This window comes from Eublepharis macularius, chromosome 6, assembly GCF_028583425.1.
Source record: "Eublepharis macularius isolate TG4126 chromosome 6, MPM_Emac_v1.0, whole genome shotgun sequence".
NCBI lineage: Eukaryota > Metazoa > Chordata > Lepidosauria > Squamata > Eublepharidae > Eublepharis > Eublepharis macularius.
The window spans coordinates 87,101,479-87,119,045 of record NC_072795.1 but is presented as its reverse complement, the minus strand read 5'-3'; the positions used below and the strand labels follow the sequence as shown (position 1 = coordinate 87,119,045).

The following is a 17,567-nucleotide window of genomic DNA, read 5'->3' as shown; positions in this document are numbered from 1 at the left end:
CCCACTGTTTTGGGGGTATTGACCTCCAGGTGGCCCTTGTGGTTTGGTCGGGCTCCATGGGGATGGTGTGCTGTACTAGGTTCATGGAGCCAGGTTGGAGTGAGAAAATGTTGGACCATCGCTTCCACAAGGCTGTGAGTTGTGCCGTCTGCTCCGAGGTCAGACCTGGATCCATCTGGGGGGGCCTCAGATGAGGGTGCTGCCAGGAACTAGGGCAGGTCACCCTCCAGGAGGTCCAAGGGATCCTCAACCAAATGGCATGCTTGGGGTTGCCAATCATGCCAGCTCTTCAGAAGATTGATGTGGAGGGTCTTCTGATCCCACTCCAATGGGCTGCACTGGACCTCCCGGAGGCTTCCACCTGCCCTGTCTGACCCTCTGTGGCTTGGGTGCTTCCTTTCCCCCCTCTGTTGCCAGCATGTTTGGGACCTGGGTGTCTGTCGGAGTGACCGGGTAACCATCCCCTGGCTGCTTCCAATCCCCTCCCCCCAGTAAGTCCAGGGGCTGAGCCTCTGTCTCCAGACAATTACATTGTGCTAAATTGTGCCTTACATACAAATATGAGTGATATTCGACCAGTGTGGTCATCTTCAGAGGCCCTGCTTCAGGTGTCCCTGCCTTATGATGACTACAACAACAACAACATTCAATTGATATACCACCCTTCAGGATAACCTAATGCCACACTGAGTGTGGTTTACAAAGTGTGTTATTATTATCCTCACAACTATCACCCTGTGAGGTAAGTGGAGCTTAGAGATCTCTGAGAGAACTCTGACTGATCCAAGGTCACCCAGTTGGCTTCAAGCAGAGGAATGGAGAATCAAACCTAGTTCTCCAGAGTAGAGTCCTGCTGTTCTACCACTACACAGAACTGGCTCCTTCCAAGAGTAGTGGGGTGGCAACCCAGGAGAAGGCCTTCTAAGTAGTGGTCCCAAAATTATGGAACTTTCTTCCCAGTGAAGTTCATCTGTCCCCTTCTTTTGCTGTCTTCCACCAGCGAGTGAAGCCTTTTTTTGTTTTGCTTGAATTCCCTTTGTGATCCCTCCTTTCTCCCCAGTATTTTTAACTAAATTAAAGCAATTTAAAACCAGAATTTAAAATAATGACAAGATATTCTGTCATTATTTTAAATTCTGGTTTTAAATAACTGTAATAATACGTTTATGTGTTGGTTTTAATGGCTTTTAAGATAATTTAATTTGTATGTTTCAAATCTGTTAGCAGCCTTGGTGGTCCTGTGACAGCAGAAAAATCTTTTAAATAATAAATAATATATCCACTACAGTAAAAAATAACCCATGATGTTTATCATCATACTTATGGCTGTTTATAACACTTATAAAGAATGCAGAATAGATATGGACTCAGTTTGTTACTCAAGGAACTGGCAGTGGCAACATTAAATATATTCCTGATGTGTGCTAGATGTGGTTTGGATCCAAAATTCATAGGGCCTCAAATTAATATTCTCTCCCTTTTCTTTTACTCCAAAATGAATGATATAGAGAGGGGGAAATGGTTGAGGGAAAAGATGATAAACACTGTTTGCCCTTGATTAGGGATGTGAAGGCTAGAAAAAAAGAGAAATCAGAAACAATCCCCCCTCCCACACTCCCTCCCTGTTATTCCAATGGAAAAATTGGAGGAACACTGACCAAAAATTTCTCTGAAATATTTCCTTTTTTAGAACTAGCAGAATGCTTCCCTCCATGCCCCATGGCTTTACAATTTCCAGAAATTTTGCTTGTCTATCCTTCCAAATTTAGCATATTTAATGTGAGTGCAAACCACCAAAAATGGGTTTCTGCCTTTATTTAAAAGCAATCAATTACAAAATTAACATGTGCAGAGCTTAGTATAGTATGATTATTAGAAAAGTTGCCTATTAAACACAAAGTTTAATTATTCCAAAGTGAAGCTGACAAGTTCAACAAGTACAATAGGTTCAGATATACCCAGGACCAGAAGATTGTGGGATGGTGATGACTGGAGAGTGATAAAAGGATCAGATGCACCAATGAATTCACACCTTAGTTTGAGTACTGGATTCTGTATGAAGTTAAAAAAAAAAGTAGTTTACAGAAAAGTTTCTAGGTAAATTTAGAAGATTCTCGTACAAGCTTTATATTAGTGATTTACAGTGCTATACTAAGCAGAGTTATACCCTTGAAATTCAGTGTTTCCAGACAGAGCCTTAGCCAAAGAAGGAACCTTGAAATAGTGAAAGTACTTCTTGACATCCAAGTACTGTGCATGTGACTTTTCATTTATGTCTGAAGTCATCACAATTGCTACCCTAACTTCCTCTGACTCAAAATACCAGTTACAATAGTAAGGTATTCCATGTTGACAAGCACTCAGAATCGCCATTGTTTGTGCATTGTTTAAAATGTTTGGAATGAAATTTCTATACTGGTGTACATAGCTTGATAATTGTAAATAACTAATACACTACTATTTTTGAGTATAACACCTATTTCACTTAGTCTTTATTTGGGAAGCACTACAGTTCACAGTGGTCTGTTTTATTGTCTTGCCCTTTACGCTGTGATCCCTTTGGTTTTAATGTTAGCCAAAGCAGGCATTTCCTGCCTCTACTACAGTCATTTCACATCTAGGCTCTTTATATACAGTATATCTTTCATATGCAGAATATCATTACAGACAGTTCTCAATCTGCCATCATGATATAAAATAATTATAGAATGAAATTAACATTTTATAATAGTTTGCCCATTATTGTAATAGATCTTATCTGTAGCCATTCTATATTAACTTTACCAAAATCGTCTACAAAACTCTAATAGTATATTTGATTTATAAGGTGAGTTATTTTATTCTAGACTTACCTGAGCAGATGACTCCAGCATCTTCATGATGACCACAGTTATGTATGCCCCAGCGAGTATGGGGACACTGAGCCAAGGTCTGTTCTTGTCCCCTGCACTTAACATCATCCAAGATAATATCAACATTGCCTTGACCAAAGTGGGCACTTCCTGGTGCTGATTGTGCCTCTCCACAACCCAGCTGTCTGCACACAACCTCTGCATTCTTCATGTTCCAGTAATCATCACAGACTGTTCCCCAACTGCCATTATGATATACTTCAACACGACCTTGGCATCGGTTGGTTCCATGAACTAGTCGCACAGCAGCTGCATTGGGAATATTTTAAAAAAGAAAATGATATTTCATTTTGTTGAATTGGTCAAGTGAAGGTTTGTTAAACTTACCTACTGATACTAAATCATTCCTCATGATACTATTAATTAAAGTTGACTTTGACATTTCATATAAAGTTAATGTCAAAGTGTATTTTTGGTGGGTTGTCTCTTTAATAATTCTCCAAACGAGTCTGAGTTTCAAAAATGCATGGTGAACTAATGATAAAACAAGTATCTGTCTAATGATAAATTAATCTATTAAAGGTTCAAACACATAGTTAAGTGGTTGGACTGCAAATCAGCACTCTATTGGTTTGAATCCCACTACTGCCATGAGCTCAATATGTGGCCTTCGGTAAGCCACTCCTCTCAGCCCCAGCTCCCCAGCTGAATAGTGGGGATGATGATACACTGACTTTGTACACCACTTTGAGTGAAGCACTAATCTGTCTATCATTATCATTATCATTATCATTATCATTATCATTATCATTATCATTATCATTATCATTATCATTATCATTAGTCAAACTGTCAAATAAGAAAATGGAGATTCTGTAATAGTTCTGGGTTCACAGATAAGACTAACAGAATGAGAGATGATTAAAACAACTTTAGTATGAAGAGCAACTAAAAGAATTTGCTTTGTAACAGTACAATGCTTTCTTCTAAGGCCATTGAAGCCAATAGGCTTAGAACAGTATAATTCAGTTTAGGACTGCACTGTAACATAGGCTAGAAAGAACTAAATTCATGTGTTCTTAGGCTGTATTCTTACACTACCAGTTCCCTAATAGTATTAAATACAAGGGAACATCTCAAGGTAATCAGTTCAGTCATCACAGAAATATAAATGGTAAAGATTATGAAATTTTTAAAAGAGATTTCCATCAGAATCTATGCATTAAAAGTACGTGTTACAATAGTTATTTGATTTAGATATTCCATAATAATTTCCAGGAGAGCAGATGCGACATTTGATTTATAATGCAAACAAAAATGGAATGTTGCAATAAGTGTTTGCTTTTGTTCTTCCTTAATAACATCCTTCAAGTGACTGAAAAAATTAAAAAATAATCCAAGTTACAAAGGAAATTGGTGTCCTGTAGGCATACCTGAGCAGATGACACTGGCATCTTCATGATGACCACAGTTATGTATGCCCCAAGGTGCATGAGGGCACTGAGTCAATGAGGTTTCATTTCCCCTGCACCGAACATCATCCAAGAAAATAGCGTCTGTGCCTTGACCAAAGCAGGCACATGCAGGTGCTGACATTGCCGGTCCACATCCAAGCTGCCTGCACACAACTTTTGCATTCTTTGGGCTCCAGTAATCATCACAGACTGATCCCCATCTGCCCTCATGATATACTTCAACACGACCTTGGCACCTGTTGATTCCATTAACCAGTCGCACTTGTGAGGGAGTGTCTTTGGCAAATGCAAAAAGAGGGGGGAAAATTCAAAACACATTCCATCATAGTGGCCTAGTCAATGCATAAAACCTATATTTGTTTATCCTGATCCTTGGCAATGCAAAAAGAAATCTAAAACCAATTCCAGCAGTGCTATTGCTAGAGCTGACATCAACACTTCACCGTAACTTCAGTTTGAATCTGGGGAATCCCAGAAATAATAGCTGGACCAAAATAATGATGAACCACACCAAATATATTAGATATGAGAAAGTTTTCTGTCTTTAGTTAGAATACTGACAAACAATTTGGCAGTTTGAAATAAAACTCATGGCGGTATGTTTAAACTAGCATATAAAAAACCCTGAAATCTGATTTCCACACCCTGAAGAGTTAATGACCCCAAATATGTGGTGGCTTTAAGATAAATTGATAGTAACAACATTTTAAGTGAGAAGGAAGTCAGGTTTTTATAATTTAATGCGAACAAATTCTGTTCATTAAAAGTGCAGAAAGCAATATGTAGATCTATACATTTTCTGTATTATCATTGGTAATGAACTGTATAAGGACATATAATGTCATTCAAGTCAGAAATGAAGTAGCTGCAGTGTGCTAATACCTTCACAGATGACACCAGCATCTTCACTATGAACGCAATTATGTGTGCCCCAAGGGGCATGATTGCACTGTTCCAGGAAGTCGTCATTCTCAGTGCACTGAACATTATCCAGGACAATATTGCCAGACCCCCGACCAAAGTAGGCATTTCCAGGTGCTGAAATTGCCGGTCCACATCCAAGCTGTTTGCATACAACCTGTGCATCATTCATGTCCCAGCCATCATCGCAAACTGTTCCCCAGCTGCCATTATGATATACTTCAAGGCGACCTTCACATCGGTGGGCTCCATTAACTAGCTGAACAGAAGTTACTTTGGGAAATACAATAAATAAATAATCTGTCACAGAATTTAATGCTTCATATTGTCATGGAGGCTACAAATGATAACATTTATAAAGTATTAGAAAGCTTACACATATTTACTTATATGCATAAAGATATATTAAAAGGAAGATTCATATTCCATAAAAAAAGATATGTATACTGACTGCCTATAAAAGAGGTAGGCAAAGTCAGCCCACTTTGTTTGGTATGCTGAGTTTGCTGCCTAAAATTGTAGATGAGCCCCTGTGATGCTGGTAGTGTCGCAGGGTCTTTGTCATGAGGAAAGGCAATGGGCATGTTAAAGCTTCTCATTGCCTTCTGTAGCCGCTCCGCTCTTGAAGATCTAGCATTATCACCCAGGCTCAGCTTTCTCCCTATTGTTTGGCTAAGCACAACCCTCCTCATGTCTTCCTTTCTCCTTTGCATAGCATATTCACAGATAGAGGTTGCATTTTGTTTGGCACTCAGGCCAAGAAGCTTTCAGATGCTCAGATTGCAATCATTTTTAATTCAAGGTTTATTGCTCTATCTCAAATGTATCTAATAGAATCAAAAAGTACAACATAGTTCTTCATTATTTCTATAGTATTATAAAAGACAAAGGGATGGGGAGCTGCAGCTACCAGCTCCAATGACTTCGTAAGTTAAATCAAGAATGAGTACAAAGGCTTTGAAAGTCAATGGAGCTGATGGTTGCAGCTCCCCCCTTTTATGGCTGGTGTCCAGAATTGGCTGTCTTCTCTATTACTTATTTATTCAGATTAATTAATTTTAGATTAATTTTTTTTCAAGATTTAGAATAAATTATTTTTTTCTAACTTTATTTAGAAAACTGGGTCCAGAGACCTGTCTGAGTAGCTCAATTCCCATGACCAGTGTGGCTAAATCTAAAGTCCAAATGTCCCCTATCATGTTGTTGGCTAGGGTGGATATTATCATTTCATTCCAGAAGAACTTTGTTATGAATTTTGTGCATCTCAGACCTACTAACAAGGCTGAAGTAATATTGAATAAAACAAAATATATATGAAAAAATTCTGTTTGTAGTTAAAATAAAACTACTGTATGTTTGTGTGTGTGTATATCCCTCTTGAAAAAAGGTGAGTTCTTTTTTCTCCAAATAGTAAATGATATACAATAGTTAGTGGATATAAAATAAATTGGGAGAAATTAAACTTTATGTCAAGGCTTGCCCTAGCTCTGCTTGCACATGGTGCCTTCTTAGAAGTCCCCTCAGAAGATGTACTTCTAATGGTTTCCATTATGCCCAAGTCTGTGTGCACCCAGAAGCTCCTGGGGAAGACACCACATCTTCTTTCCAACAGCAGGCTCCTATTCCAGCAGATAAGGAAACCCTGGAGTGGAGGGGGACAAGTGGGAATGGAGGAAGCAGAAGGCCAGAGCCAAAGCCTAGACCAGGTAGAAGAACACATGCTTAGCAGCAAGGGACCTCCCAAACTCAAGTCTGTCTCAGGAGGAAAAGGCAACTCTATAGCTTTTTGCAGGGTTAGGAACCTAACCCTAGATACAGGAAAGAGAAGGACTCTAAGTTCCCTCTCAGCCCTGAACTTCTCCACTGGTGTTGTGAAGTATCTTTGTGCCCTCATCCCTTTAAGATGGGCCATAGAGGCTGGGGCAATCATTTTTCAGTCCTTGGGCAGCATGGACTCCCTGGAGTGAGTGGTTGTAGACGAGGCATCATAGAGGGTGGAGTCTCTGGATCTTTGGGTCTTTGGATGGGAGTAGGGGCCATGGAAGAAAGGGGGATTGGCAGGGTCACAGTGCATCATGGCATGACCTCAGATGGTGCAGCCAGGGATGAGGCTGGAGATTTGCAGCTTCTGTCAAGCCCCTAGTCATGGAGCCAATGCCCAGCACTGTCCATCCCCCCATCCTTTCATCTAGATGGGCAGCCATCAAGAGGGAGCTTCTACACACCCTGCATGAGTGGAAGGATGCTGTATCCTGGGGTCAGCAGTGCTTGAAGTACCTCATGGTAGCTCAAATGGGCACCTCAAGCAGCCACTGGTTGCTGTTGAGCACATGGTTGCATGCATGCATTGAAGAGCTGCTTGCTGACTTGTCAGCCACAATCTGTGGCCCTGCACCAGCCTCTGCCTCTGCAGCCCTGCTTCTTCTCCATTGATGGAGGCAGAGGGGTCACCTGGGGTGCACATTGGGGCTGGACTTGGAATCATGGCTGTCATGGTAAGAAGTGCCACCAGTGACCACTGAGAGTTCATGGGCAACCTTATGTTTCTTTTCCTCTCCCTGTGCCACTTTCCTGTGGGTTGCCCCCATTGCTTCACATGGGTCTTACTTCTGGGTGGATATGCTTAGGCTTGCTCATGGTGTGTGGGGTAGTAGGGCTCCCTTCCCCTTTCTTGTGCTGCTACTTTTGTTCTGTGTGGCAAGGGCTTATTCCTTCAAAGGGGTGTGAGTATGAGTATGGCCCAGTGGTGCCTGCCCCTTCCTGCCCCTCTGTTCCCAGTTCCCCTGGTCTGCCTCCCTATGGCTGCCCCTCTGTGGATTGATTGGTGTCCTCTGTGACATCCTCCAGGTGCGACAGCACTGTTGCTGGGGACACTGGCGTGGTTGCAGCCCCTTCAGCCCTGCTGCTGGGATGTTTGCCTGTTCTCTAGTCTATGTGGGCTCCCTTTAGGGAACAGATGAGCAGCACTGCTGTTGCACTGGCGGTTGGCTGCCTCTGCCTCAGCAACTGTGATAATTATGATGTAAATTAAAGAAAATTGAATTGTTGAATTGAATTGTAATGATGAAGTAAAAATTTCAGGCACTTCTGGGCTGGTATTTTCTATACAGATTCTTGATGAAGAGGGATAGAAATGTACTAAATAATGACATAATAATATAATATAATATAATATAATATAATATAATATAATATAATATAATATAATATAATATAATATAATATAATATAATATAATATAATATAAAACATTTGATTTATATACCGCCCTTCAGGATGATTTAACACCTACTCAGAGTGGTTTACAAAGTATGTCTTCATTATCCCCACAAGAAAATACCCTGTGAGGTAGGTGGGGCTGAGAGAGCTTCTAGAAGCTGTGACTGACCCAAGGTCAGCTTCAAGTGGAGGAGTGGGGAATCAAACTTGGTTCTCCAGATTAGTCCCATGCTCTTAAACACTACACCAAACTGGCTCATTCAGTCATAATAATGAATGAATGAATAAATACATGCTATGAATTGAAAGGTATAGCACATATCTTCCTATGCACTCTATTGTATGTGAAGCAGAAAAATGCCTAGGATTCAATGGAGGCTTTTATTCCCTGTCCAAATTGTAGATATCCTATGAACACAAAATGGAGCCACTGGAAGCCACCAATGAAAGTTTGCATGGGCCTCCCACTCTAGATAATGGGCAGTGTGCTTTGGTACGTTAGTGCCATCACTGAAAGATGATCATAACTACTGTACATGTGGGAGGTGCTGTGCCCTTGTTATTAACTACATATATTGGAAAATTTGGTATGACAGACTGCACTTTTTAAAATCCTGTAAGTGCTGTACAAATAGCTGAAGGACTGTTAAGGATTAATCTCTCACAGACACAGAGAGCTTTGAGTGACAGGCCACTCCAAGGAATCTTATTGAGTAGCATGGCAGTTTTCAGCCGTAGCTGAGACAAATTGAGTGAGAACAGTTGGGTGATGGAATCTTAACTGAAAGCAGTTTAACACCAACAGAAGAACTGGGGGAAAGTTGGCAAGGAAGTTTGGGAAGTAGGTACAGACTCACACTGTTTGAGCCAAGAAAGGCTAAGGAGACTTTCTAAGGAAAGGAGACTTTCCCTACCCAGTCAAACAAGAAGATAGTTCTGGAGAGTGGAGAGATCCCTTGTCAGGTGTGGTTGGAAACTGCCTTTTGAAGACTTTAAGATTCAGTTAAAAACTGAAGAAAAACACTGTTGTGTGAAGAGAAGGGGACTGGGTACTAGAAAGTAGGTACCAGCCTTATTAAACAGAAAAGAGACAGAGGATACTAAAAGGAAGTTTACCAGAGCATTTGGGGAAAACAAGGGAACAAAAGCCTCTAAACATAAGAATTTAAGTATCTGTGAAAAGCATAAGAACTAAAGTCTGTGCATGCACAAATTTTACTTCAGAAATTTCTATGTTGAATTACTCAGAAATTTTCAATCCCTGATTTCACTTGATCTTTCCCCTCTAAAATAAATAAAATAGTTACTTTTGAATTTTAAAAATGCCTCTGGTGTCATTTCTGCTGTTTAGGGACAAAGAAGAAGGAAAGAGGAGGAGGGAACATCATATATGGTATTTCCATACTCATCTACGGAAAGGAAAAGCACCTATGCTCATGCCTATGTAGTGCAAGTGGATTTTTTTTCATAGCTGATATAGCTGCAGTTTCTAGCCTAACTTCTTCAGAATCTCCTAAATCTGTAGCAATGCTCCATCTATGTATTCTTTCAATGCGTAGACCACATTGAAAAGTAAGTATATCATAATCTGATCAGTTTAAAATATCAGTTACCTTCCTTATAGGAATAGTCTCTAGCTGGGGTCTCAGTGTAATTAAGAATATAAACTTACCAGAATCTTTCTGTCCTGTGTTACCTGTAAATAATAAATACGTAATTTTGTTATATATTGAGAAAAATGAAGGCCTCGATTCAGCGATGCATGTGCACAGCAGTCAGGTTGCACAATTCTCTACCACTGTTCAGCAGCCAGAACATTGTATCTTTAGTCCGCTATAAAGAAGCTTCTGAATCCTCATTTCCAATTATCATAGCCCAGAAGCTATGTGTAAAAATGTGTTTGCTCCTGTTCTTTTCTGTCCCATCTACTTACTTTATAGTCTATTTCAGATGGTCTAAATAAGAATAGCAACCCCATTAATTCTTCTCACTGGAAAGGGCATATATTGATTTCTGCCATTGTCTGTTAGTGTGAAATCCCCTTTAGAGCATCCGTTTATATTGGTTATGTAACTTACAATGATTGTTTGTCTGGAATAAATACATTAAATCAGTCAGTCAATCAGAAAACAAATAATTATTACATGTATTTCTATGCCTCTCTTTCCTATAAATAATCAGCCACTGATGTATAGTGGCTTTGAGGGCACAACCCTTTGTTTCCACTGCACAAAACTGCCAGTGAGGGAGGACAAACCATAGGAATTACACCTTGCCAACACTGCTAGCCTATAAAGCCAAGCAGAACTATTCAAAACACTCCTGGACTATTGGAATGGGTATCCCATTCTGAATAATAGTCAATATGCTGTTGGGCTGGGCATAGTGAAAGGTTTACCAGGAAGAGTTAGAGCAGTTTCGGTGCATACATGGGGTGCATTGAATTGTGCCCTTCTTTTTTTTTAACCCATAAATTGAAAAAAAAAAAACACCTCATGGAATCTTTATAGTCTACCAAACAGAGAAAATGATACATATTTTCTCTATAGCTGGGGAAACCTACATGCTTAGATCATGACTACAGTCTAATTTCCTTAGAACTCCTAAAAACCATAGTAAGGTTCCATCGATGTGTTTCCTCAATAGATGAATCTTACCAAAGAGTAATAGTATCATATTCTGATATTCCTTTATTGAAGCTAAAATTTCTCTTTGATGCCAGCCAAAAATCAATTTTCATATGTGGTGTTTTAATCTAAATTCATGATTTAACTTAAAAGTGGATTTCAAGATGAAAAGGAATAGGAAAAACTTAAATAAAAAAGAAAGAATAGAAGAGCACCTGAGCAGATCACTCCAGCATCTTCTTTATGACCACAGTTATGGATTCCCCATCCACGGTGTGAGCACTGCTCAAAAGAAGGTTCATTCCCTATGCACCGCACATCATCCAGGAAAATTTCCTCTGAGCCTTGGCCAAAATGAGCATCTACTTGAGCAGAGAGAGCCTGTCCACATCCAAGTGTTCTGCATACTACGTGTGCATCATCTATATCCCAAGCATCATCACAGACTGTCCCCCACTTTCCTCTATGATACACCTCAAGTCGACCTTCACATCTGCTTGATCCATTGACCAGTCTCAAAGGAACATCTTTGAATAGTAAAAAGATAATTCTTTTGTGAAATGATTCTGTGTGCTCTCAAATACTAATTTTCTTTTCAAGAGGAAATAAGCAAAAATATATATCATAAAAACTATTGCTTTTTCTTTCAATATAAAGGGACAAACTTAATATTAAGGGGAAAATATTAAGGGACAAACTCATGTTTGATTGGAATATGAATGAAATAACAGTATTATTTTACATTATCAAAAGAGTCTTTAGAACATTGTATCATGTGCATGTCCAAACATAAAAATACAAACCATGATTAAAGACTAATATTTAATTTTTGGTTTAAAGAATGTCTTTAATTATTAAAGGGATTAGATACATAAGAAACAAACACCAGTATATTATGCCCCATCAAAACTGTAATTTGTAATTTGTAATTTTGGGAAGATTTGAGTGGCTTTATTAGCTCACTGTGCCTCATGGGTTCAGACTTTTTGCCACAGCTGCCAATTTACCTGCCCTAGTAGAACAACAATGTTCATTAGGGGCCACCACCACACCTCCCTAATCCATAAATATTCTAATATTATTCATTTTCTCAAGCATCTCCTTCTTACCCCTCCCTCAAATTGCTCAGTAAATCCCCAAACTTAGCCAAAACAATTCCACCAGCCTACCTAGGACCACATATAAATAGACTGTCCTAGTGCACACTCAAAGGTGCTGCCTCATGATGTTGCCTCGGAGAAAGATACCCCAACACACTACTGGGGGAGGGCAGCATTTAAGAGTTCCTTAAGAAAATTAAAAGTGACATAATAAAAAACAAGGTAAAATTTAGCACACAGCAGTGAACTAGATATTATTTTATATATGCTAGGCATATGTGAAATTGCTATATTTCTAAGCAGTTCAACCATCATTTCATAGGACAACCACCAAAGAACACTGTCACTTGATCCACAATATGGATATGATTCTTAAATACAAAATGCCCATGCATCACAGTGAACCACTAAATTGATGAAAGTTTCAAAAATAGTCTTTTAGATGGCAGTGGAGTCTATTCAAAGGAAAAAAAGTCAACATTCCCTGTTTGGATCCCAGCAAGGCTAATCTGGGGTCCCTCACTGAAAGGGAAATTCTGCATGTCCTTTCATAACAATGTCTTGCTTTTCTTCATTAGCTTTGCCAAGGCTCTTCAGCTTATACCTTCAACATGGCCATCTGAAACAGAATTACAAGAAGTCAAATAGACTTCTCAACCATTCAGACAGGGCACTGACATATTCAGGATTACAAGTGTTTGCACTGTCTGCATACCTTACATTTGCTTTCGTTCTAAATATGCTATCTTCAATACACTCTTGCGACAGTTTTTTCCTCTAGCTTTAACTAGTAGCTTATAAGAAAGTCCATGTTTGCATGAGTGCATCTGTGCACAACAGAGAGAGGAGAACAAGAAAGAAAAAGAGAGCAAATGCAGATAACTATTACCTGATGCACTCAGATGTCCTCCATGCAACAGTAATAACCAAGTAAAAATCAGCATGGGATCCATTTTTACTAGATTATCAGCAAAGCTAATGAAACATACTTCACAATATATAGCGTGAAGGATTTGAAGGAGTGTACCATGCAATTTGATATCTTTATCTCAATATAAACGAATAAAGAGGTACTCTCTGAGATTCCACCTCTCTCCCGTTATTCTCTGCTTACATTAAAGCTACATTTGTGTTATTTTAAGCTTTTAAAAATCTCTTTCCTGGTCCAGCCATACAATTTGTTGTATTCTTTTCTTTGAATGGAAAGATAAGAATCATTTGTGTCAAGTGCAAATATTGGTGGAAGATTGACTTTAATGCTTCTTTGGAACATATGCACTATTCTTTATTGGCCTTGTCATCATATGCGGAAAAGGACTTTGACAGGTTGAGTTGGTAGTTCTTGTAGAGGACAAACTAGTCTGCTAGTATTTCCCTAAAATTAATTTTTTGTACATATAAAACTGTATAGAATAACCATTAATCCTTTAATCTGAACTTGTCCTGTAGACCTTAACACATACAAGGAGTTTACTCTTTCATTCCTCTTAAGGTATTAGGTTTCAGAACCATTGGCAGTCATTTTCTAGTAAGGTAAATGATTTCTCAATATGTGACTACTAGTATGAACTCAAATATACCGATGCATTGGTCTTGTTTTCAGAGTCCAAATACTCTGAGCCCCAGTTGATGAGGCTTCTAAACAATTTGGGAAGTCTCAGGGTACTGCTTTAACTGAAAGAAGATGTGCATTTTCTCTAGAAGAGCAAATACACAGTCTTTCAGTTTCATTGAATTCAACACTCTACTTTGGCACTGATTTGAACACTCCTTTAGTATTAAATAATTAACAGTGCGATCCTAAACAGAGTTACTCCAGTTTAAGCCCATTGAAATCAATGTGGTTAGACTGGAGTAACTCTCCTAAGATTGCACTGTAAGTTTTGTTGCTGTTTTTCCTTATAGTTTTATGTTTAAATATTTTTATCCCAAATATCTTACAGAGCAGCATGTGAGATTCCTCCTTCACTGAAATTGGGCCTTCCAGGTTTTACTCTGGCACTCTAACCCCCACATTAATCAACTTCATTCTGTGTTAATAGTTAAGATGAATGGCAGCCACAATGTACCTGTGAATGAATGCAAAGCTCAGAGTTAATTTAAAGATATACAATAGGGAGCTGATGTACCTGGGTTATTGCTGGTGTAAAGTTATCTTGATGTTGGGGGTGGGTCATAGGGTTTGGAAATTTCGGATATTGACTAACCCATGCTCTTCCTCTGATGCTGCTCAAGTCTATCCCGATGCTCTGGTTATATTTCCCTGATACTAGTGCAGTTCTGGCATATCTTGGTGCTGGCATATCTCCTATTTACACCAGCATATCTTGCCATAGTACCAGTTATACTTAGTCACTATTCTAAGCTCTTCAGAAGCAGGACTTAGAATCAATGTGCTTACATGCTCAACAATGTCAAGTTGAACCACAGTACAGTTATGCAAGTAATGTATAATTATCATTTTCCCTTCCAGAAAAGTTGTAACTACAGAGGTTATACAGTTTTGAACAGCCTGAGTTGCAACTGAACATAACATTCTCTCTGAAATGCTATTTTTTATGTGCTGGGGAGGGTCTTTTTCATAGGGAGAGGACTATTCGAGCATGCAGCTCTTTACACACACCTGGGGCCTAAATTAGGACAAGAAAACTTAATTTTAACATATTTCTATAACAGTAAGATTTATGTGATAGTTACATATCATTATAAGAGCGCACAGTGTGATTCAAGGACTATTTGTACCCTACAGATATTCTGTATTCCTCCTTCCAAATCAAGCTGGAGTTATGCTCATTTCTGACAGACCAAGCAAGGGGTTCAAAGTTGAACTAGCTCAGGATCTGTAGCCTATCTGAAGAAGGGAGCTCTAACTCCCAAAAGCTCACACTCTGAACATCTTGTTGGGCTCTTAGGTGCTACTGGAGCCAAATCCTTCTATTATACTGCTGTATATTGTCTATTGCAGTATGTATGTTCCTGTTGGATAATTTCCACAGTACCAAGATCAAACTTGGTACTGTATTTTTAGAAATTGGAGGAGGCAAAGAACATTTAAATAATACATTTTTATTTAGAATAAAGGGGACAGCATAAAGAAAAGCAGAGAGATCCAGTTCAAAACTAAGCAGTTGGTCCAGCAGAATATCATATATTCCCAGAGGAAGCTAATACATGATCTAGACCTACATAAAGATATTTGGGGAGGGGGTATTGCTTCTGTATGGGGAATAAAGGGTGAAATGTAAAATATATTTCCCTGCCTGTTGAAAAGAGAAGGGGGGAGGGTCTGTGATCTAGAATTCCTTGAAGATTGTGGGGAGAAAGATGGTCCTTGGACAAGACAGAGTTCTTGCCTAGTTCCAAGTCGATGTCTGAGCCAATGGTGGCTAAATCCAAACGGCTGAGTAAAAGAGCCCTTTTAATATTTTTTTTGTCTGTTGGACCATTGGAGTTCTGAATTTGGGAGGGGAAAATTCAGGTGGTGGTGGTGGTGGTAGAGCTACAAGGTGCTGATGAGAGGCTGGGAACTTAACTGAATTAAAATGAAAGCCAAAGTTTGGGTGATGGTAGAAACTGGCTTATTTAATATCCTGCTCTCTGAGCAAGGAAGGGTACCTGCTTGAATTCTGTGTGCAATTGATTAGTTTACTACCCAAAGAAGGGTGTGCAGCATTTACTGATAACCAGTCAGGTGGAGTTAAAATAATTGCCAGGCATCCAAGAAAGGCCCTTGGCAATATGTGCCTTGCGGCTCTTCTGGGCTTGGTTGGCATTTTATTTCCTGTTGTATGCATGGCTAGTTTTAAAGTTCTCTTTAATGTCAGAGGATATGCTTTTCAAAATGGGAGAAAAATCCTAGTGACCACTTTCCCTTGTTTGATACATCACAGATACAAACTTCCAAGGGTGGAGGCCTCCTTGATGGCTTATCCCAGGGGCAGGGCAATGCCTTCTGGGCAACAAGACTGAGCAATCAGCAAACTTCCCCCTTTGAAATACAGGAAGAAATACTCTTTGCTTTTCACAGAATTAACACCTGTATTTCAAGATCAATTCTAATTGTTATGTATTTTCTCCATAGTATTTAAAATAGATACTAGCCCTATCTTTAGTCTCGAAATACAGATCGGCTTACCTGAGGCTACCAGGCCATTTCCTATGCCAGCAAATTCAAAAACTGCATCCTACTCCAGTTTAATAAAACACATGACCTCAGACAGTTATCTGGAGGTACATTCTAAAGTATGCTGTATCTCTACTGAAATAGTAACTAATAAGTGCAAATGAAAGAAGCAGAACACTAGCATTTCTCGTTGCTGCAGTTACGAATAGACATGGGCACGAACAGCATTACAAACAGAAAAAAACAACGAACAGCCTAATCTGCTGTTCTCAAACAAGCTGTTCGTGAGGCCCCATCCTCAACGAACAGGTGGTCGTTGCAAGCCTCATTTGTTGCCTTCTGCAGCTGTTCAGCAAGCCAGACAGTCTGGCACCTGCTGCAATCAGTCCCCTTTGCAGGAGGTTGGGAGGGGCTGAACTCTGTCTGAACTCCTTCTGGCTTTCCTTCTGGCTTTAACACTTCAAAGTACTTCCAGCAGAGAGTCCTGTTTTTGCCGCTGTGAAGAGAAAATGACAGCCAATGGGGAGACCTCATGCCTTTCCTGGGGTGCAATCTCTCTGAAACTTGGACCAGAGTCTTCGGAGGACAGTGAGGACTATGTCCCCTGCAAATTTGGTGGGTATTGGACATTGGGAAGGCCAGTTTGTGGGGTGTTTAAAGAGCCCTGCGCCTTGCATGTGGCAGGAAAGGGTCCCTTAAACTACCAGCTGGCAGCTGATAGTTTAAAGGGATCTTTAAAGGGCCAGGTAAGTGGGTTTGAGGGGAGAGGGGCTAAGTGGGGTGGGGGTTGGGGTTGGGGTGGGGTTTTTCGCCCCCATGAACAATGAACAACGAACATGTCCAGGAACAGTTCATGTTCATCCATGTTCATTGTTCGTGGATGGCACCGAACGACAAACAGGGTGTTTGAAGGTTTTTTTCTGCTCGTGCCCATGTCTAGTTATGAACATACTACCCTCTGTGGAAGCAGAACCAGAGGAAAGACTCATTTCCTTGGCATTCCACTCGAGCTAATAGAATATTGCCAATTTCTCAACCAATATAGGCATTTCCTGCTGCTGATGTTGCTGCTTCTGTGGCATGTCCACATTCAAGCTCCGTACAGCTGCCGCCTCCATCCTCATAGCAATTCTTCACCATTTAATGGACCTGTTTCTCTTCTGTCCTTTACCTTGAGATATAAATGCCAAGGGCCTGCATTGGAGCTACTGCTAGCATAGTGCTAGTTTTTAATTGTATGGGAAAGCTCT

At 39.8% G+C, this 17,567-nt stretch overlaps 1 protein-coding gene across 1 annotated transcript; it reads right to left on the bottom strand.

The window, feature by feature from the left end:
* Nucleotides 1–1,971: 1,971 nt before the first annotated feature.
* LOC129332697 (deleted in malignant brain tumors 1 protein-like) lies at nt 1,972–13,147 on the bottom strand. The gene is given in 6 exon segments (XM_054983927.1): nt 1,972–2,052; nt 2,853–3,239; nt 4,286–4,603; nt 5,204–5,566; nt 11,310–11,621; nt 13,084–13,147. Coding segments are annotated over 6 exon segments (1,470 nt in total). The 3' UTR covers nt 1,972–2,026.
* Between the last annotated feature and the right edge of the window lie 4,420 nt (nt 13,148–17,567).